At 45.6% G+C, this 22006-nt stretch overlaps 1 protein-coding gene across 1 annotated transcript in view; it reads right to left on the minus strand.

Annotated features, from left to right (window-relative positions):
* Positions 1–407: 407 nt before the first annotated feature.
* CDH26 (cadherin 26) overlaps positions 408–22006 on the minus strand; it is a 57998-nt gene continuing 36399 nt past the window's right edge. Inside the window, 10 exon segments of the mRNA XM_010365280.2 lie at positions 408–1596; positions 7372–7446; positions 9476–9544; positions 11203–11280; positions 14122–14252; positions 14827–15048; positions 16394–16633; positions 18354–18496; positions 19671–19930; positions 21193–21378. Of these exon segments, the coding sequence (XP_010363582.2) occupies positions 1393–1596; positions 7372–7446; positions 9476–9544; positions 11203–11280; positions 14122–14252; positions 14827–15048; positions 16394–16633; positions 18354–18496; positions 19671–19930; positions 21193–21378 (1608 nt within the window). The 3' untranslated portion in view covers positions 408–1392.

Raw genomic sequence — 22006 nt, forward strand, 5'->3', positions numbered from 1 at the left:
TTTTGAAAAATCTACAGGGAACAGAGTGAAAGAGGTAAGTATAAGGAGGCAATTGAATAAGGTGTTTATTTTGTTTTGTTGTCCAAACACATATATTTTTCTTAAAAAAAAATGACTTTTATCCTGAATTACTCAGAAAATGTCCTAGACTGTCCTCTGAGTCATGCTAGGATCAATACAGCTGTTCTACACATTCAAGAGTCCCATTCAGACATTCCAGTGCTTCAAATGTGGTTTTTCTTCTTTTTCAGCTTTTCAAAGTGGAGAAAGAGCGAGGTAACCAGGTGAGAAAGTCCAGATCTCTTTAAAAGAATTATTTGCACAGCTTCTTCAAAAAGAAGGGGAACGTTTTAACTGTGAGCTGTAACTCACTGTTTAACATAATACTTCGTTGATTCAACAGCAAGCATGTTTCTGCGGATTTATTTCAGGGCATGAGAGAGAGCATTTGCTCATTAATTACATACACATTTTATATGGCTGTAGACTTTTAGATATTCAATATGTGCATTAAAGTGTGCTAATCGCATTTGAAACTTTGCTTAGTCAGTCTCTTATCTACTACACAGACTAGAAAACTGACTATTTTAGGGCATATGTCTCCCTATTAAGATTTTTAAAAGAAACCATTTCCTCCCCTGAAACTGACATTAGCAGTAAGTGGACAAGTAAAAACCAATTAAATTGTGTGGTTTTGTTTAAAGATAAAATCTAATCAGAACTTATTCATTCAAAGGCTCCTAAACTCTTTTACTTACATAACACACACAAGTTAAATTATGTCAGCTCTTCATTTTTTAAAGAGTGTACTGTTTATAAAGCTTTCAGCATAATCATTTCTCTCAAGATACCATATTTTATCTATTTATCTAATCAAAAAGTGAATAGGGATCAATACTTATTTTTTTAAAAATCACTTAAAATACTGATTACAAATGTTATAGAAAACATTTCTCTATTTACATAAGTTTTCCCTTAAATGGAAGCAGAATCATAATCATAGAAAAGTAAATAACGTTTTAAAATCTATTTTCATTTTTCTTCAGTATTACCTGCTGTTCCCAAGTGGCTGGGTAATCGATGGGTGATATTTTCATTTACCCTCAAAGTTAGGCTGCCAGTGGAAGCTAAGAATAACACAATTAAATTCAAGTTTCTCTAGAAAATATGACAAATCAAATTTTAAGAAAGCACAACTTGTGGTTTTGCTTGGGTTCAAGATGGCTGGTCTCAGAATATCAAAGCATTTAATTCAAACTAATAGTGTGTCCTCATCCTAGGACTAGAAGGTGATTTATTTTTTAAGGAGGGAAAAGAAGAGCAAAGGGGAAAAATCCATGAATAGTGATTCCCCTCCATGAATTATTTCAATTCTCCAAAATATACATTTTTTTAGGAAGGACCACCTGACTCTGAATATATTTCCTCAAACAGAGTCGCCTTTGAACCCAAAGAGTCCAGCAAATCAGGCGGCAGTTCGTGTTCCAAGCTGGCCAGAGAGCTGAGGGATGAGGCCCCTCCACACTCCCCCTCCTGGCTGTAGACGTGAGGTAGGTAGCCGGGATCATCTTCCAGCAAGTCGGCAACATGGAGTTTCTGGGGAAAAGTCGGGGAAAGAGAAGGTAAATGCCATGTGCTTCCATACCCAGCTCATTTCTCTAGGTTTGATTCGAGGAACACCTCAATGTAGTAGGAATGGCACTCAGGCCCCACGTCCTCAGCTGACACAGGAGTTCATACAGTCCCAGAAGTGGCAGTCAGGCTAAGGGGAGACATCCCACTTTACAGTCTGAGAGGGAACTGTGACACACTGGTGGCTGCCCCAGGAGTATGACAGGAGCCCTCAGGAGGACCTCCCACCCACTCCTACCCTCTTGCAGATTCATTTCTGGAGGCTAGCCCCTCCCTGTCCTGTGCTCTGGACACCTCCCCTTCCATGACCCCCAGACCCTCGTTTGGACAACTGTCCCCTCTCTCTTCATCTTTTCCTGGGCTCTTGCTGTGGGTTGTTTCTTCCAACCCACAAATGTGCTCAGGTCTGTCCTTCAATCCGTTCATACTTCACAGCCTCCCTCCAAAAAAGGGCAGCCACCATTTCCTGCCACCCCTTTCTTACCCACGTGGCTCCTCAATCCACTGCCCTCCAGTCTCCCCGTTCACGCTCAGGCCATGGCTTCATCCATCCCTAACCAATGGTGACGTCCCAATCACCATCTCTGTCTGTGACACTCCCTATGGTCACATTCAGAGCCAGAATTCCAACCAGACAGCTCCATGAGAATGTCCACAGAGACCTCAGACTCAACACCCTGGAAACCACTGTGGTTCTACCCACAACCTGCATCTCCTCCTCCCACGGCCCCTGCCTCAATGCTTGCCAAGTACAGTGTGCACCCCCTGTTACAGGGGCTAGCTGGCTAAAACCCAGGGGATAATCCCCCACACTACCTGTTGTCGTAAATTAAGTTCTACTGGAGCACAGCCAAGACCATTTATTTGTGTATCATCTGTGGCTGCCTTCATGGAACAGCAGGGCTGAGCTGTGGGAACTGGCCTTCAAATCCTACAAGATTTACTCTCTGGCCCTTTATAAGAAGTTCACTGACCCCTGCAGCGTTAGATGATTTCAGTGGTATCAGAACACATATTTATTTGAGTCAATGGCCATTTTATCGTATATTTCAAAACATAATAACAAGCACACCAACTCCATGATTTCACAAAAAACATTACTTAGCTGATCGTAAAGCCAAAAGCTAATTAACATGTGAGCTGCTTTACAGAAATGCATTAAATACATAATAGTGAGTGGGTTAAACACAAGTGTGACAGTCGTGCGAGAATAACCAAAGTTCATGAAACTCTAGCCTGGCTTAAGTCAGAACATCCCCAACAGCCCAGCTGCTCAACCTTGAAACCTAGAGTCATCGCCACCTCTCCCCTGCCCCATCCTCTCAAATGCTCGGCCATATTCCTAGTTCTGTCCCCTCTCCTCCAGCCCCATGACCAATGCCTGAGGATAGGTCCCTATCTCCAGTCATTGGGGCAAGAGTGGCAAGGAGTTCACTAAACTCATTTCTTGTTCTTCTGGTCACTCGGCAAGATCACATTTCCTGCCTCTCTGCTAGATGTGGCTATATGACTGATGAAATAGGGATGTCAGGAACACATACCTGGCCGTGAAAACCTCCCCAGAGCCTCCATTCTCGCTCTTTCTGTCCTCTAGCCTCATTTCCATTTCTGAGTGGTGGCAGAGCCACAGGGTGGGAGGACCCTGGGCAGGCTCCAGCTTGACACCCACCCTGATCTCTGATGTGAGCCAGGGGTCCCTGCTCTGCGCATTAAGCCGCCCTGCTGTAAGGTTGTCATGGCTTTCTCCTCCCAACAGCCGTTTTCTCACCATCTCTTCCTCTCCCCAACCTCTCCTGCCTCAGGTCCACCCTCTGCACAAACCCCAGAAACATTTCCTAGGCTTCGTATCTGCTCATTCCTCTCTGCCTAGAACCCTAGACAGTCCTCCTCTGCCAATCTCTACCCAGCAAATTCCAGCTCAGCATTCAGGACCCAAGTCATCTCTCTGTGAAGACTTTTCTGGCCTGAGTGATTCAATAAATAGGGGACAGGAGGGGAAGGGAGGGGAGGGGAGGGGGGTTTTAGCCTGTTTACCTTCTAATACCTGTAGAGGGTGCTATCTGAACCCAGAGCCAGTTCCATAGACCTTGGCAGGAATGGGTTTAGTGGGAGCCTGTCTAATCCGTCACTACTGATAGTAATTCTGAGAAGGTGAGCTCATGTAGAGCATGAAAACAGTCAGAATCCTGGGGCTCAAGCCCAAGGTGGGAGGTGGGGAGGGCCTGGAAAGGGCAGCTCTGGGGCCCCAGGGACCCCATGCATGTCCCCATTCTGATGAGACCCCGGGCTTCCAAGCTCTTAACTATGCCCCCCGTCCTGCCCCACCCAGTGACTGCAACAAGCTGTCTCCAGCTTCCTCTGATTCTCAAGAGCCCTGCCTGGGCCCTTGTTTAGTGGGAAATGCTGTCTCCCCACCCCAGTCTACTGCTATGTCAGGCTTGGTGCCCACCGGAAGCATGGGAACGCTCACCTGCACATCTGGTCCATTAACTGGGTCTGCTTATTCAGGGACTGTGGTCGCTGTCTGACCATATGGCATGGGGGAGCTGGGGGCAGGGGGAGGAAAGAAAGTTTTTACATCAAAACCAGCAGATACACAAGTTCCAGCCTAGGTGTTAGGAGTCTGTTCACGTTCTTGCAATGAAGCTGAATAGACAATTAGCGACGGACATGGTGTGTGCAGAGCAAAACAGAATTTGCAGTGGCGGCTGCACTGGGTGGATTCAACTTCAAAACCCCCAGGCTGACAGCAGAACAGCGGGTGTCTGCACCCTGATTCAGCAATTTTGGAAGCCTCATCAGATCAATAATTCATCATCACCACCATCCAAGTTAGAAGGCTCACGAGGAAAGAACAGGGCCCTCTAATCTGGTGTTCCCTCCTCTCACACCACCAAGCAGAGCTTTGAGCTTCTATTGAATTAAGCTGCCTCCCTGCCCTGCAGAGGAGGAGGGGGCCCGCAGCTGGAACACATCCCCCTCCTGCTCAGCCAGGCAGGACCTGTGATACTGTCCACATGGTCCACTTGGCATGAGCGGTATGTGTGCATGGACATGCATTCATGTGTGTGTGCACAAATGTGAAAATGGGTAAGCCGGGTACTATGTCGTAATCACCACATCCTACGTTTTACGTAGAGACATGATCTTGTCTGCACAAAGCTTCACCCAAGAGTGTAGCAGAGCTGCCCCAACTCTACTTTGTAGATGAGAAATTAAGGCTCAGAGAGGAGACTTCCCTGACGCTGCTCAACGATCAGGTGGGCTCGTCTGTAGTCGGCCACTCTGCGCCCCATTTCTGGCTCTGTCCTTCATGCCTTTACCATTGGAGCAACTTGTCTGAGCCTCCGTTTTTGGATTCATCTACCACATTGGGTTATAGTGAAAATGGTTCTTTCATTGGTTCTTCAGTGACCCCTGTGTCATCACCAGTAATGACACAGCCTGGCCCTCAGGGAGGTTACAGTCAGCTCAGGAGAGACACACGGAAATTTCCCCACAGCTTATCCTTCATCTTCCTCACCAGCAGTCAGGGCCTGGGGAAGTGCCCTGCAGCCCTGACTCTGTGGGTACACAGCCCCCTTCTGTAGGAGCCTGGCTTGCCTGGCTTTAGATAAAGCTTCTAGGCTCAGAGAAGATGTCTGTGTTCTCTTGAAGTAGGTGCCACACAGCACCCATTCTGCAGGACTAAGGAGTGGCAGTGAGAAGGGGCCAAGCCTATAGCACCTTTGGGGCTGTCACTGGGGCACATAGCTGGAGCTCCCACCTGTGGACTGTGACAGGAACCAGAGGAAGCTGACACTGGGGAGACCCCAGGCACTGACTCTACATCCAGACACAGTCTGGGCTCACTTCCTCAGGCCACAGTGTTCACAGCCCTGTCTGTCATCCACTCTGACAAGCACAGCAGGAGATGTCCAGGCTCACCAACGTGTTCCACAAAACCGGATCCCAGGACCTCAAGTCAGAGGCTCAGATGCGCACCCCAGATCCACTAGAGCAGGGTCCACAGAGTTGGTGCTGGGGACTGCTGCTTTTTAAGGAGTCCCCCCAGTGCCTAGACCCTGGAGCCCAGTTGCCTGTATTTGAGCCCCAAATCTACTGCTTTCTATGGCTGTGACCTTGGACACATTACCCAACTTCTTTGTTCCTGGGTTTCTTCATGTTATAAAAAGGTGTATGACAGCACCTCCCCCAATAGGCTGATGTGCAGACTGAGAGTTAACATCTTGCAAGTCCTCAGAACAGAGTCTAGAACAAAGTGAGTATCATACATGTGTTTGTCAAAAAAATAAGTCTAGCCTGACAGAGACTGTCTACATTTATGTCTTCCTTTGTGCTGATGATTCCACAGGCCTGAGTTCCCACTGCCCTGCAACAGGAGGAGCTGCTTAGAGTCAGAACAGCCTGGGCAGCTTCTCGGTACATCCTTCTCCAAGCAGGGGTCATGCAGAGCCTCCATGACATGAGCATGTGGACTGGCTCTGCCTTATCCATGTAAACCTGCCCATGGGTGTGCCCAGCTCCCAAGCTGCTTTCCAATCTTCCCAGGACTACACAGTGGCTGTGTTGAGGGACCTTCCAGGATATGCCTAAAATCAGAATCTCACCCAATAGACCCCTTCAGAGCAGTCAAACTACTTCTTTCACAATTTTGCAGGAAAAGACCCTTCATTCTGAGGTAGGAGGCCAGCAGGTCTTGTTTTCTGGTCACAACCCTGCTGACCAAAACAGGATCTGGTCCAGATGGGATGAAGTTAAAAAAACAAAAACAAACAAAAAAACCCACAAAAACCAGCAGAAACCAGCAGATGAGACGAAAGTGATCCCTGGTTGCCCTCATTGCTCACTGGTGCAAGACACTCACACCAGTGCCAAGACAGCTTACCAATGCCATGGCAGTGACCCAGAAGTTACCATCCCTTTCCTAGAAGGTTCTAAATAACCAGCCCCTCAGTTTGTATCAACCTGCCACTTAATTTGCATGGAATTGAAAGTGGGTTTTAGTGGGTATAAATACAGTTGCCAACATCCCATACATTTCCGACTCTGAGTATACTGCCTAACAGTTAGCCCTGCCTTGCAAGGAGCAGTAATGTTCAATAAAAGACTGCTGTCTAACACCACCACCTCACCTTTGAACTCTTTCCAAAAACCCTCCTGGGCTAATCCCCAGTTTGGGGGCTTGCCTGTCCTGTGCCAATTCTGTCTTCTGTTGGGTTCTGCAAAGCAGCACTGGATGGAGGATTCCCATGAAAGTGATCGCTAAGGACTTAAATGTGTTCCCTCTCCAAATTGATATGTTCACGCCCTAACTCCAATGTGATGACATTTGAAGATGGAGCCTTTGGGAGACAATTAGGTTTAGATGAGCTCATGAGGGTAGAGTCCTCATGATGGAACTGGTTCCCTAATAAGAAGAGATACCAGGGAGCTTGGTATCTCTCTCTTCATCCCATGTGAGGACACGGCTGGAAGGTGGCCATCTGCAAGCTAGCAAGAGAGCCCTCACCAGAACCCAACCATGCTGGAAGCCTGACCTTGGACTTCTAGCCTACAGAAACATGAGGCAATACATTTCTGTTATTTAAGCCACCAGGCAGGCTATGGTATTTTATTATGGTAGCCTTAGCTGACTAACACAGTGATTTAGGAGGAAGTGTCCCCAGATGAAGCCTGGAGCACATTGGGGATGCAGAACCCATAGCCAGTGCACAGGACAAGGGGAGCCCTCCCTACCTGATTCAATGTCTCTGCCATCCTTCCTTCCACCAGAGCCAGGAGTTGTCTGTGCACTGTGGCATCTGGGTAAGCCTGCAAGCAAACCAGTAGAGTTTCATGCCACAGCAGAGCCCTTGTCCTACCCTGCAACCCCTGTGTGTCAGTGGCCCCAGCACAGATGGGGCATACTCAGCACAGTTCTTTTGGAGGTAAAGAGCCAGGCCCAGGGCAGTTTGTTCACGTTTCCTCTCTTTGTGTTGGGGCAGAGAGGGAGGCCCTGCAATCTCTCATGGCGAGACCTTCTAGTGCCTGGGCTGAAACACACTTTCAGTGAGGAAGGAACCCGAGTGAGCCCAGCCAGGAGGGTTTGCTCCTGCTGACAGCCTCACTCATGCCTTACTCCCCCTCAACTACACTGCCCCTCCTTGCTTATTTTGGCTTCTCTTCCTCTGAACCTTGCCCACTGTTCCCCATGATGGGCTACTGGTAGTCACCTGCTCATCTGGCCCATGTCTGTGGATCTGGGTCTCTGTGCTATCTAAGGGCAGAGGGTACAGCGGTAGGAAACAGGCTTGGCATCTACCGGGAGGAGTGGCTACCTGGGGACCCGCAAATCCCACCATGAAATCATGTGAGTCAGGCTGGCCTGGAGGCAAGCAAAGCACCTGGGGCCTCACTGCCGGGCTCACGCAGGTGCAAGGCCAGCACCCACGAGTGGCAGTAAACGTGAGACTGATCACCAAGGGAAGATCAAAATTTTCTTGATACTTTAAAAACCAATTTATAATAATGTGAGGCAATGAATTAGGTGCTAAGTTAACATAATTTTGCAAACTATATATACAACATTCAACTTCCTTTTGTTTACATCAGAATCATTATTTTATCGGTAATAGGTATCTGTTATTAATGTCAATGCATACAAAATTAGTACTTAGACGTTTTATTTACAATGGAGTTATTTGTAGGATCTCATTTGAAAAGAAGAATTCTGCTGCAAAACATGTTTAGAAAAAAAAAATTGATTAGATGATCTCTAAGACCCCCTTAGCTTAACATTTCTATAGGTCTGGGCCCTTTGTTTAAAATTAAGAATTTCAAGATGGTGACAGTAGAATATTAAACCAAGGAGGGGTTCTTTAGAGTGGGAGGCCCTGTGCCATGGTGGGGTTCCACGTCCATGCAGCTGGACACACCAGGACCAGAAGGGTCAGCTGCATGGACATGGAACCCAACATTCATCAATGCAGGAGCCCTTCGGTGATGGATTTGTGGCACCATCTTTGTGCGAAGAAGAACAGCATGTTTTCATCTTTGCTCAGATACTGCCTGTGCAAAGATATGAAATTATAGAGAACTTGAATTTATTTTAGAAGCTCTCTCTCATAAAAATTGGATATGATTCTATGGCTCTTTAGACCCGGAATACCTCTTTTAAATTCTATATTGGAAAAGTAAATTTCTGTTAAATAATGGCTAGTTAAACTGGTGAGGTCCAAATAAGGTCTGTGATTGAGAAATATATTCATAGTGTTGTGCCAATTCCATTTTCTGATTTGATCACGGAGTAGGGTTACATAAGATGGTATCTTTGGGGGATCCCCAAGAGCTCTCCGTACTATTTTTGCAACTTCTAGTTAGTCGAAAATTATTTCAGAAAACGTCGTTTCACAAAGCAATAGTCCTAGAATTTGTACGTAGCATACATGAAGACACAACACACAGGGGAAGTCAGACCTCCCTTTCGCTGGAAGCACGCAATCACTGGGCTGGAATTTAGTCAAGGTCAAAGTCCTGTACTCTTAATATTATACATTATCTCCGGTGCCCTTAGAAGGACATGAGAAAATGTATCTATTTGTGGATGTTCTAAAAAGTGTCATATTTGATCAGGATTATCAAACAACTCTAAAAACAACAGCCGCCACCAATGATCGTAATACCTAGTTCTATAGATGGAAATAGAGTTGCGTGGGAAAAGCCCAACTTCTCAGATTTTCATTGTCTATGTGTCTTTTTCTGACAGCATCACAGAATCTTCTACAAGGGCCCTCTCTCAGGGGAACCAACTGTCAGTCACTAGTGAGATGGCCGCAGCAGAGAGCAACCTTCTGGAACTCACCCAACTCCCCAGAGCAGAGTATGCTTGGGCTGCCCTGCTTGCTGCAGATGGAGGCACTTCCTTGAGATCCTAGGGGGAAAATGCTGATTTACTCAAAGGAGAATGGATTTCTCTCCAGCTGGAAACAAAGTGGGCATGTGTGACCTCCCACCACTTCCCCTTGCTCATATACTCATAGGCAAACACAAATTAACACGATGAGAGGGAGGGCGTGGGAGGGGGGAAAGGAAAATGAAGAGAGGCAGGGAATAGAAGGGCAGGTGCAATGGAACCGTTTGGCAGGAGGAGGCTTGAACCTGAAGATGCTAATGTGCTTTCCATGACACAGACACCTGAAAACTGCATAGACAGACAGACGAGATCTAGAAGGTGACACTCACAGGTGAAACTGTTTAGATTTAGGGATGGGATTGTGGGCATTTTCTGCTTTGGGTTTCTATTATTTTAATAGCGATGCTTCAATAATGAAGTTAAATTTCAAAGAAAATAAAGCAGGCAATGGACCTTGACAATGGTCTCATTGGCGTTATTTCATGCTATATACAGCAGATTTTAAAATATCAGGTTGTGATGGCTTCACTTAGAGAAAGTATGTGAATGGCAGCTTATTTAAGCAGTCACCACAGATGTACTTACTAGAATATTCGCAGGACACTGAAGGGAACCCAGAGATACACCAAAACCTAGAAGGTGGAGGCTTTAGTTTCCCCCACTGTAAAACAGGGAAGCAAGATTGTCCCCACCACACACACACCCCTATGGATTCTGGTGAAAATTCAATGAGATGAGGCATGCAAAGTGCATAGTGTGCCCTTCAGGGCAACACCTAGGCCTCTAGAAGTTTGCAGACTGGCTCAGAGGAAGGAAAGAGGAGGCTCCCACCAGCCCAGGAGGCAAGTTTGTAGGAACTAGAAAAGGGACGCCCTTCCCCCAGGAGCAGGGATTAATGGTCAGAATGCACAGCGGACCCAGCCCTGCTCACGGCCCTGGCCAGGCACGTGCTCATTTATGGCAATCCTGGGTCAACTTTGTTTTCAAAGTAGGGGACACCTACTACTTATGGAATGGAAGATTTAGCTACTTGGGAAACAATTTTAAATAACACTGATTTGCATGGTGAGAAAATTATTCCCTTTCTAATTCTGTTTCCACACCCTAATGACATCCAGGAGGAAGTGTCACGCTGGTGCTACCCTGGCTTCCATGCTCTGCCTTCCTTGCAGAGGGGCCCCAGGGCTTTGGCAGTGACATCGTCCACCCAGTCATTGTGCCCTACTTCTTTCATGGCTATTTTCACACTTGCCTGCTCTTTATACAAGTAAAACTGTGTTTTCATTTACAGTTGAAATATAAAGTTTCCTACTTAAATAAATGTACTTAATGTGGACACAAGCCCATTTTAAGAAAAAAGTGTCTTAAGAAATACATAGTCCAAGTGCCATATGCATATGGCAAAAAATCACCATATGGCACTGGACACAGTGATATCTGGAAGCACTGGGTCATCTGATGCCATAGCAAAGATGAAGGAACTTGGCCACAGAAAGGCAAGGGTGTGTTAGGCTAAGGGAACCATGGGGCTTTGCAAGTGGGGGCTGGGGTTGCTGACTTGCAGAAGGACCTCCCTGGATGTGGCAGTGGGAGGAGCATCCCAGGTGTTCCTTGTGAGGGAAACTATCAGGAAAGTCACTGCTCTGAAATCCAGAAGCAAGTAAGGAGCAAGTTACCTTAGCTCCCTGCTTGGGTCCTGCTGCAGCTATGCAGATGAGCAGAGCCGGCCTCTGGCCTTCAACATCTGACCATGTCTGTAGAACACAGAGAAAGAAATATGACAAGGGCTGAAATCACAGATAGCAGAAATAAAAACAGAAGGAAAGGAATGACATTTTCTCCAAAACACATTGTATCTATGCCATCACAGAAGTCCAGACTGTAAAAAATACACCTCTCCTGTGAATCTAGATGACTTATGTGGGAAAAGAATGTTATTTCTGTTTGCCTTTTGTAATTGCTCGCTGGGAGGTTGAGCTTCTCGTGGTTCAGTGTTCCGTGTAAACTGATGGTAAAAGGCTCGTTTCAGGAGCCCTCAGAATTGAAAAGCTTGTCTTTTTCTAGGGCTCATAGTGATGGCTCTTGGGGTCACCACTGTTGCACGGTATTCTGTGCATTGTCCCGTTCATTTACCAACCAACACATATGTCCACTGAGGGAATCAGGTTGATGGATGCTGGATTTCTGTTGGCCAAGGGCTCTTAGCTTCCCCACATGCAGGGAAGGCATCTATGCAGTTCCACAGATCATCACCATCAGACAGCATCCCTATAGTTTAGCAGCAGAATGTGACAACATGTGTGCACCTAGTGATGATGTCTTGTGTAGAGTTTTCCCAAGAGCACACAATGTTCCTGGTGAGTGGATGTGCAATGTAGGCTGGTATCTTTGTGTAAGATGGATAGAGGGATAACGCACCTAGAGATGGCCTTATTTACCAAGGTTACAAAGACAGAATCAGTAATTACTGCTAATAATGCTAATATTGGCAGCCACCCTGTATTGCATGACTGTTAGTACTGAAAATTTGACATGTGTTATTTGATTAAAGTGTCCAACAAACTTAGGAGACGGAAGACTATCAAGTTCACTTTGTATATGAAAGTCAGAATCAGTTAGATTACGTAACTGATCAATCACAGATTTGGAATCTACACTCAGGTCTGTTGAATCCCACTTCTCAGAGCCCTAAGACACTGAAGCAGGAATGGAGATGTGCCTTTAGTTGTGAATGGGAAACAAGAGGAAGATTTGTTGGTACAAGAAGAGAACAGAGCCCCTTGCCCAGCATGAGGTTCTCTTGTCCCACTGGCATAGCTGGTCTTTGACCAGTGCCACCATGTCATTAAGCCCTCTCCAACCCTCCTGGTCTTAGCATCACAAGGGCCAAGGTTCCTTTCCACTCACACTGCTTCTACAGCTGCTTCCTCTTTTCCAAGAGACAATCACAAAGCTGCTGGGAAAGAAGGGTAACCAGGGCATCCCCACTGTCCCTTCCATCTCAGCTACAACTTGAACCAATGCTCAGGAAGTGCAACATTCCTGCCAGTCTCCTCCAAGCTCAGCAGCTTTCACTCTCTCCTGCCAAGGAGGAGACTGAGGCACAGCCCCTGGGCCTGGGAACCATTTCTGTTTCCCTTCATGGTTGAGCCTCTGAGCCACTGGAACTGTCCAAGGCAAGAAATTCTACTGTTACACAAAGACTGCTGTTTGTCCAGATGGTTTTCTTCTTAAAATTACACAACAAATCAAGTTTGCTGCTGCTCTCACATTTGGGATGGGGAGATTCCTTCCAGGGGACTTCACAATCTGGAGAGTTTGGACCTTGCTCCTGTTTCCTCACCCAGGAAGGGCTCACAGGAGGGTGCACAGGCACATACCTGCCAGAGGAGCCTAACCTTCCTTCACACTGCAGGGAAGACAAAATGCAAAGAACCCTGGGAGCCTTAGGCGAACACCAGCTTCTTCAATCACATATTTTTGAGAAACTCTCTAATTACATGAGCATCACATCAAAGTTCATTGGAATATCTTTTCCCTAAAGTGTCTCACTTCATTCAACAAGTCTCTCCCTTCCAGGAAAAAACCACTGGTGAGGTGTAAGATGGGGTGACCGAATCCTCTGTGTGTGTTTCCTTTTGACAATTCTTTTGCGTTCATTTTCTAAATCAACCACTTAATTCTAGATGTGAAGACAAACAGGAGAGCTCACAACGCTTTCATCTCTTTGTCTGTCTAACCCCAGCCCAGAGTTGCTGCAAGGGTGACTAAGATAACGTAGGACCCATTTCAGAAGCAGCCGGTTTGAAAAACCAGTGGCCATTGGCCAGTTACTTTATATGGCTCTGCCTTGTGTTAGGTGCCTTCATGTGTCAGGTACCTTCAAAGAGGATGTGTTAGACATCCTCTTTGATCCACAACCTATCTGAGAATTTGACTTTATCATCCCAGTTCACAGATGAGGATGTAGGGTTAAATGATGAAGCTAATGAGATGCGAAGGCAGAAACAGAGCCCAGGCCTTGTACCTCCAAGTGCAGTGAGCTTTCTGGTTGGCCTCTGCCGGACAATGGTAGAAGAGCAGGTTCTGCCATGATCTACTGAAAGCCATGGCCAAGAAGCCAGCTCAGACTCATTTAACCAGTGAGCCTAACACAATCCCATTTAGGGAACGTCTACCTAATAAAAATCACTTTTTCCCTAAGCACAGTTTCTCAAACTTAGCACTTAGGAGACTGGGGCAGATAATTCTCTGTGGTAGAGACTGTCTTGTGTGTTGTAGGATATTTAGCAGCATCTCTGACCTCAACCCACTAGACACCAGTAGCACTCCTAACTGTGGCCATCAAAACTGTCTCCAGGCATTGACGAATATCCCCTGTGGGGCAAAATTGCTCATGGTTGAGAATCATTGATCTAAAACAATAAATTCATTTATCTGAGTTAGTTTTTGAAAGAATTTTTTCCCACTTGCTACTGAAACATGGGTAAGAGTGAAGAATTAAGAGGTGGCACAGTGGGTGAAAAAACACATGCTATATGTCTGTGTATTGTTGAATTCCTTGCCATAAGACACAAAGCATGACATTCCACTACCTGGGCTGAAGTGGCTTTGCTCTCCTCATTATACATGACCAGTGTTTGGTAGCCTTCATCATTGGATATAGAGCATCCATGCCTCTTAGGTTCAAGCACAAAATAGCGTCACAACAGGAAAAGCAGAGCCACTGTGATAAGACAAAGGGGAAAAACAGATTAGACAAGCTCACCCATATCAGAGGTTTCATGAGGATCTTATTCTGTTTATTTATAACTCAGTCATGAACTGGCAAGGTCAAACTGCATCTTTGTCATCTGTATAGCTCTAAAGTTTAGCACAGTTCCGGGATACAACTAGATGCTACGTAACTGTTTGTTGAATTAATCAATAATACTATCTGGCCAGTAATATTGTATTGTTTCTTGGAAAAGCTGCTTTCTTATTAGCCTTGCCAAGTCCAGGAGCCTGGACATCTGTACATTGCTGTCTCCATGGTTATTACAAAGGACCACTCCTTGACTATGTTTACCGATGGATTCCATTGTGAGTACAGGCTGCTTTTGCTGGCCAGGGATCTTGCCTAGCCAACATGGCAACCTCTGATCTGCATCTAGGAACGTTGAGTACACCCAGAAGTCATTCTCAAAGCCATTCCACCAATCCTGCCATTGGCTGTCCCCTACCCCAGCAAACCCCATACCCTTGGCCTATTGCCTGGGGAGAGGAGCCATAGTCCCAGGATACCCCTACAGACCACTGACCTGCCAGAGCCACAAATGCTGCACAGACAGGGGACAGGGCCCCCACAAGAAGCCCCACTCCTGCATCTGCATGGTCCACACACGTGAACCCACTGGCACAGGGGCAGATCCTTACACGGACAGTTTGCTTCTGGGAAAGTCCCTGTTTGTCTCCAGTGAAGAGTGGCACCAAGTAATTACCACGTGGCAGGCTTCTCAAGGTTAAAAGTTCAACTGACTGACCTGCAAAGGGAAAAAGAACATGGCATGCATTGACTCACTCATCTGCTCATCTGCTCAATGCACGCTTACTAAATGCCCTGCACGAGCCAAGCTCTATATGAAAGTAAGCCAACTGCAGAGTTAGAGGGAGGGGTCCCCAAGGGCACCCTCACTTCTGACACCAACTGCAAGTTCATGGATTCCCAAGACCACCCTCAGGTTCAACAATTCTCTAGAAAGACTCACAGAACACACTGAAAGTTGTTACAGCGATGGTGCCGTTTTTTACAAGGAAAAGATGCAGATGAAAATCAGACAAGGAAAGAGGCACCTAGGGCAGAGTCCAGAAAAGCACCAATGGCACAGCTTCTCATCATCCTCTCCTGAGAAGCCAGGTCAGCATCAGTGAGGGACAGCACACATGGGATGCTGCAGTCAGGGACGTTCACCTGAGCCTCAGGCTCCAGTGTCCTCGTGGGGCTTGGTCAGGCAACCTGGTGGGCCTCCCAGGTGGGCGGCCTCAGTCTCCAACCTCTCTGGTAGTCGACTGACACTATGTGACTAGAAGTCCCCAATCTAAATCACATTGCCCCTATCTGGCTCAGCTCAAGACACCCAGGTAAAGAGACACTGGTATCAGACATGATATCCCAATAGAGATCACCCAGACCCCAAGGACAAAGACCAGACCTCTCTTTGGGCAAGGCGAAGTTCTTTACCATCCACTCCAGGTCTGAGAACTACCAACATGAGCACACAGTTTCAGCTGAAACCATGCCACAGTCTACAGATGCCATGGCTAGAGGCACAGAGGAGAGTGTTGACAGAGGGTGCCAGTTGCTTTTAACCTGCTCAGCAAGTTCATCTTCTGATAACAGTGCCCCAGTGTTTCTTTAGGGAAGCCCACACTTCCCGAATTCTCAGTATGAATCAGGAGAGGCTGAGCCCAGATCCCAACAAGGTCCAGGTGTGGGCTGGGAACCAGTCAATCAGCACGTCTGCCCTCCTAAGTCCCACCTACAGTGATTGACAGAGCAGCTGACCCAGGTCAAACTGTGACATCAATCCTGGAGCTTCCCGGGAAACACCCTTCTTGCCAGATGTTAGGATATGTCTTAGGGACTCCCAGCAGCCTCCTACCCCCTGATAAGGAGAGTTTCCTAAAAAATGAAGGAACCCAGAGAGAAGCAGACCATGTGTGGGAAGGTGGTTGCCAGGGATATCCTTTGCGCACCTAGAGCCAGCTCTGCCAGAACACAGACTTCTCTGGCTTTTTAAGCTAATAAAGTCCTTTTTTGCCTAAAACTGTTTGAATTGGATGTCTGTCATTTTCCACTCTTTGCCCGTGACCAGTACAAAAACTCACCCCAATTTTTCCCCAACTTCCATGTGTCCTCTGTGTTTCCCTGGGTGTTGTCCAATTCAAATGTAAATGGATCAGAGAAGGGCTCCGGGTCCGGATCCTCTGCCTCGATGTGGAGGAGCTGATGCACGGCAGACTCACAGACCTCCACGTAGCAGGAATGTGGCCGGAGAGTCGGGGCGTTGTCATTGATGTCAGACAGGAAGAGCATTAGGGTCCCTGTAGCAGTCTGCGAGGGGAAGCCTTGTACGGGGAGGAAGTTTCAGGAGTTAGTTATCTCGTGCACACAGAGCCCTGGAGAATGAGCACTCTCCATCTCTCAGAAAACAAATATTCCTGAAATACTAGAACTGTTTCCCTTTCAAATCATAACTCTCCTGGCATGCATGTGATGATCTGTTTTCCTGCTTTTATGAACATTCAGAATATCTGGGTAAGGTAAGCTAATAAAGCACTTACCACCTCAAATCATTTGTAGAACAAGGTAGAATGTGGCATCGTTAAACAAACAAAAGGTCAATCAATGGTGCCAGGCGTCAAGGATGGGTGGGGTGGAGGAAAATGGGTGTGACTAAAGAAGGGCCCCATGGGGGTCCCTGAGGAGAGGCAAATGCACTGCATCTCCGCGTTGATGTCCTGGTTATGAGATTACACTGTAGTCCTGCAAGGTGTTGCCCCTGGGGGAGACTGGCAAAGGATACTCAGGATCCACTAGATTATTTCTTAAAACTGCAAGTGAATCTACAATTATCTAAAAGGACTTTTTCTAATTAAAAAAGTGGCAATCATCAATTCACCACTGCAAATACATGGAGCCAACCTAAGTGCCCATTGACCAATGAATGAATAAAGACAATGTGGCATATGTATAATATGGAATACTACTCATCCATAAAAAAGAATGAAATAATTTTTTTTGCAGCAACTTGGATAGAGCTGGAGGCCATTCTTCTAAGTGAATAACTCAGGAATAGAAAACCAAATACTGTATGTTCTCACTTATAAGTGGGAGCTAAGCACGTGATATAATGAACTCTGGAGACTCAGAAGCAGGGGAGGAGGGAGCCAAGGGATAAGAAACCTCACACTGGATACAATGTACACTACTCAGGTGACCAGTGCACTAAAATCTTAGACTTCACCACTGCATAATTCATCTACGTAACCAAAAACCACTTGTACCCCAAAAGCTTTTGAAATACGAAAAGCAAAAAATAAACGAAAAAGAAAAGAGTACCAATCATAAAATCATCCATCACAGAATGAGGGAGCCCTGAAACACTGGCCCCCCTTTTTCTCCTCCCTTAATACTGATTAGGAACCCGTGTTTCCTATCTCCATTGCCTCCCACCCCCAACATTCCACTAGTGAATTACAGAGTGGAACGTACAGCGACATATCACTTGGAGCTTGGGTTTTAGTTCACAGACTTTCTTAAATACAATGTTAAAGTTATTTGAACATTTTTATTTCTTCAACTTTGTTTTGGTGTGTTTAAAGATTCAGCCTTAGGAGAGCGTAGAGAAATGTGCTGAAACATGCTCATAAAACCACCCATCCTGGTTTATGACAAATGTGTCCCTTACAGTCCCATTTACCTGAGCTCGTATGCCATCCCAAGCACAGGGAAGCTGTGCTAAATATTTATCACACACCATCGGCGTTGACAAAGAGCTAAAGAGTTAGCTCATGAACAGATGAAAAAGATGTTGGGTTTGATTGCAGCCTCCTTGCTGGTTTAATTGCCTCTTCTGAATGAATACTGCCCTCTTTCGATGGTATTGGTCCCTTGTTTACCATTTCAAGAATTACTACCAAAAATAATCACCAGCATGGATGCAGAGTGATAACAAGGTTTATTTTATCCTTTTCTCAGCTGTGCTGAAAGACTCTCACCAGGATTATTTTCCCGCAGGAAGCAAGAATGAGCATTTTATTTTTCCAATATTGGGTAAACACTCACCATCATCAACAGCGTGAACGATGATTATATAAAAACTGTCATTGACATGAGGGGATTCTCGGTCAATTGGCTCCACGGTGGTGACCACTCCGGAGTTTTCACCTACGCTGACCCAGTTTGCTGGGTCATGAACCAGTTTATATCTTGTAGAAGGAAAACAGACAGCAATTTTTAAAATTAAAAACTTACATCAAAAGATGTAAAAAGTTACATGAAAAAACAAAATATGTCATAGAAACACTATTTCTACCACAAGTAATTTGAGAAATTCTAAGAGAAATTAAACTATGAGCGTTAAATTCACAAACGGAATGGAAGCGCAGGGAGGACAGCCTAAAGACGCTCCTAAGTCTGTGGAATCGACATTCACCGGAACACCAACTGTCCCCCTCCTTGTTGGACTGAACATAGTTTTGTCTGCCTTGGGGAAATGTTTCATCCTGGAACATTTCATCCTGGAATGTTTCATCCTGGAACATCAGGAGATTCAGGCCATAGGCTACCCAAGTGCCCATCGATGGATGAGCAGATAAGCAAAAATGTGTCAATACCACACATGTTTACTCAGCATCAAAAAGGAAGGTCATTCTGATACACGCTAAACATGCATGAACTTTGAGGACATTATACAGAGTGAAATAAGCCAGTCACCTAAAGACAAATATCGTATGATTCTACTTTGACGACCTGGAGTCGTCAAATTCAGACAGACAAAAAGTCGAATGGTGGGGGCCAGGGCTGGAGAAGGGGGAATGAGGAATGAGTGGTTAATAGAGACAGAGCTTCTGTTTTGCCAGATGAAAAGAGTTCCGGAGATAGATGGAGGTGATGGCTGCATGATGTTGTGAATGCACTTAATGCCAAAGACCCGTACCCTTACAAATGGATAAAATGGTAAGTTTGATGTATATTTTACCACAATTTACAAAAAGAACCAAAACAAACAAACAAAAAAACCTTACTTTTGTTGCCCAGAAGCAAGAGAGGTACTGGTTTATAACTTCTGGTACAGAGCAGGGAGACAGACAAATATAACGAATTATTCTCACACAAAGGAAAGAATACAAAAGGAACACATGGAAAATGCAAAGGAAAACCAACACATGAGTTCTCCTGGTGGGGTCAGAAAAAGCTATGGATGGAAGACGACATTTAACCCAGGCCAGTGGTCATGCACTGTGGCTTCTTGTATTTTCATCACTGAGACTGAGTCAACCTTGTGAACACGTCCAAGGAGTTGGTTTTCTAACAGGAGCCCTCTTGGTTATGTGGCTATTTCTACTTAAACAACTGCCCTTCCTGGCCCTCTCTTCTCACCTTATCTGGCTGTCTGGATCCGTGGCATTAAAAGTTCCCAACAGGGTCCCAGGCCCGGCGCCCTCGTTTTTACTGACAATGAAACTCTGGGGGTGAAAGGTTGGTGGGTCATTGGCGTCTGTCACCTGCACACTCACAGTGGCGCTTGCTGCTGCTTTCCTTGGTGGCCGAAGCTTTCCTCTCTTGCAGAAGAAGAGCCTCTCCTCATTCTCTACGGCAACGACGAGGCTCCGCGCTGGGCGAGTCTCATAATCCAAAGGCTGGAACCCCAGAGAGAGGATATCATTAGCACCTGCTGCTCCTCTGGCCAGAGGAAGCCCAGCACCGAGAGTCATCATTGCGAACTCAGAGCTTGTGGCTTTTGCACTTCATTTATTATTTACGTTGTCTTTGATAATGATCAAAAGACAGTCTTCAGCTCATTTTCAAATCATTTATGGAGTTCTTTTCTCTTTTATTTTCCCCTCCTCTTCTGCTGGTTGAAAAGAGCCACCATCCTTCAGAGGGTAATGAAAAATGCAACAAAAACCATAGCCTAATGAAACATTAATGAGACAACCATGCTGCAAAAAAAATCAGGGGAACTTAGGGAAATATAGATATTAATGATCATAGTGATTCAGGGTACAAAGTGGTCAGTTGACTTAAAAGGATTAAAAGGCTGGGAATATTTTGAAAATTCAACCCCAGGCATCTGGTGCAACATCTACAGAGCCTTGGTATTCATAGCGTGGTCCGCAGGCCATCAGCATCCCCTGGGAGTTGGTCAAATGGGCAGGCGAATCTTGGGCCCTGCACCAGACCTGCTGACTCAGGTCTGCCTTGTGCCCAGGTGACTCACCTGCACTGCACTAGAGGCCTTGGTCACTCTAGGTCCGGTTGTGAGCAATGAAGACAGAGGCACTGGGGTCAGACTACCCCAGTGGGATCCTCCACTCCACCCCTCAATCCGTGTGGCTTTGTGTAAAGGACCTAACCCCTCTGGGCTTTGGTTTCCTAATCAGTAAATGAGATGGTAATATTAATACTTTCTTCCAGGCCAGCTTCTCCATTAGGCACAGTGCCAGAGGCTCTCCATACTCTTAGGGACCACACAGATGCACTCCCATTTGTTTTAAACTTTAAAAGTCTTAAACATTGAAAATTCAGACGAAAAGAAAGAACTTTTAGTGTCGAAGAAAATAGTTTCATTTTCTTAATCACATCTGAAAAAGAATAATCATTTTAAGGCCTGTGTAAATCTATTATGTTATGCCTACAACAACAAAAAATTAAATGGTGCAGTATTAAGTCATATCAGAGTAAGTTTTATTATTGATATTATTTTGGTAGAAGGAGTCCTCAGCCCATACACAGAAGTGGCACTGAAACCCTGCCTTCCTTGCCTGGTGACACATGGTACGTAATGGTCTCAGCACCTAGCATCCACGGGCGTTAGCTCCTAGTTCATTCTGAGTGATCCTACAGAAGAGGCCTCAGCGTCTGCCACCACCTGGTTGGTACATCACTGGTATGGTGTTACCTTGATAACATTTAATATCCCTTCGTTGGTCTCAGGGTCAGTCGAAATGTCAAAATGTCCTTCTTCGTTGCCATGCAATATGTTGAATTTTGCTCTCCAAGCTGATGTAAATGCAGAATCTCCATCTTGAACCAGGAGACGCACCGCACCCTTGCTGACTCAGCCTTCAGGAATCTGAATCTTATACTGAAAGAGGCAATCATCATGTGCATGTCATGGAGACAAAAACACAATTGAAAAGGAAAGCAGAGAGGAAGAAGGGAGAGACGCAGAGAGAGAGCGAGAGAGAGAAAGAGAAAGAAAATTTCCTCATCATAACGTCCTGGATATTCCTCATGCTGCTGAACCTGCACAACACCCTGGATATTCCTCATGCTGCTAAACCTGTCCTAAGGGATTTGCAACCTGCCTGTTACAGCAGAAGGTGCATCCGTTGGAATATCTGCCCCTCCTACCTGTGACTTGCTAAATAATTTTTAAAGTACTCTTAAATCCAACTCAATGCCCTATTTTTTCTAAGAATTTTTAAAATAATAATACCCAATCCTAGTTTATGCTCTCTAAAAATCCTAGCTCTTCCCCTAAAATAGGACACTTGCGGTTATTCAGATTAATGTGATCGTTTTTCTAACACATGTAGATCTTCGAAATAGCTTGTTATTCAATATTTTGGGAGACAATGTTTCTAGACAAGCACTTCAAAATAACAGGGTATATTTTTTTCCAGCGTATTTTTAGAGCATTGGTTTTCACCAAGCCAGGAAAAGATTTTGAAACAAGGTTCAAGCATAATATTATTTTGTAGTTATTATAT

Source organism: Rhinopithecus roxellana, chromosome 13 (genome assembly GCF_007565055.1).
Source record: "Rhinopithecus roxellana isolate Shanxi Qingling chromosome 13, ASM756505v1, whole genome shotgun sequence".
In the NCBI taxonomy this organism is placed as follows: domain Eukaryota; kingdom Metazoa; phylum Chordata; class Mammalia; order Primates; family Cercopithecidae; genus Rhinopithecus; species Rhinopithecus roxellana.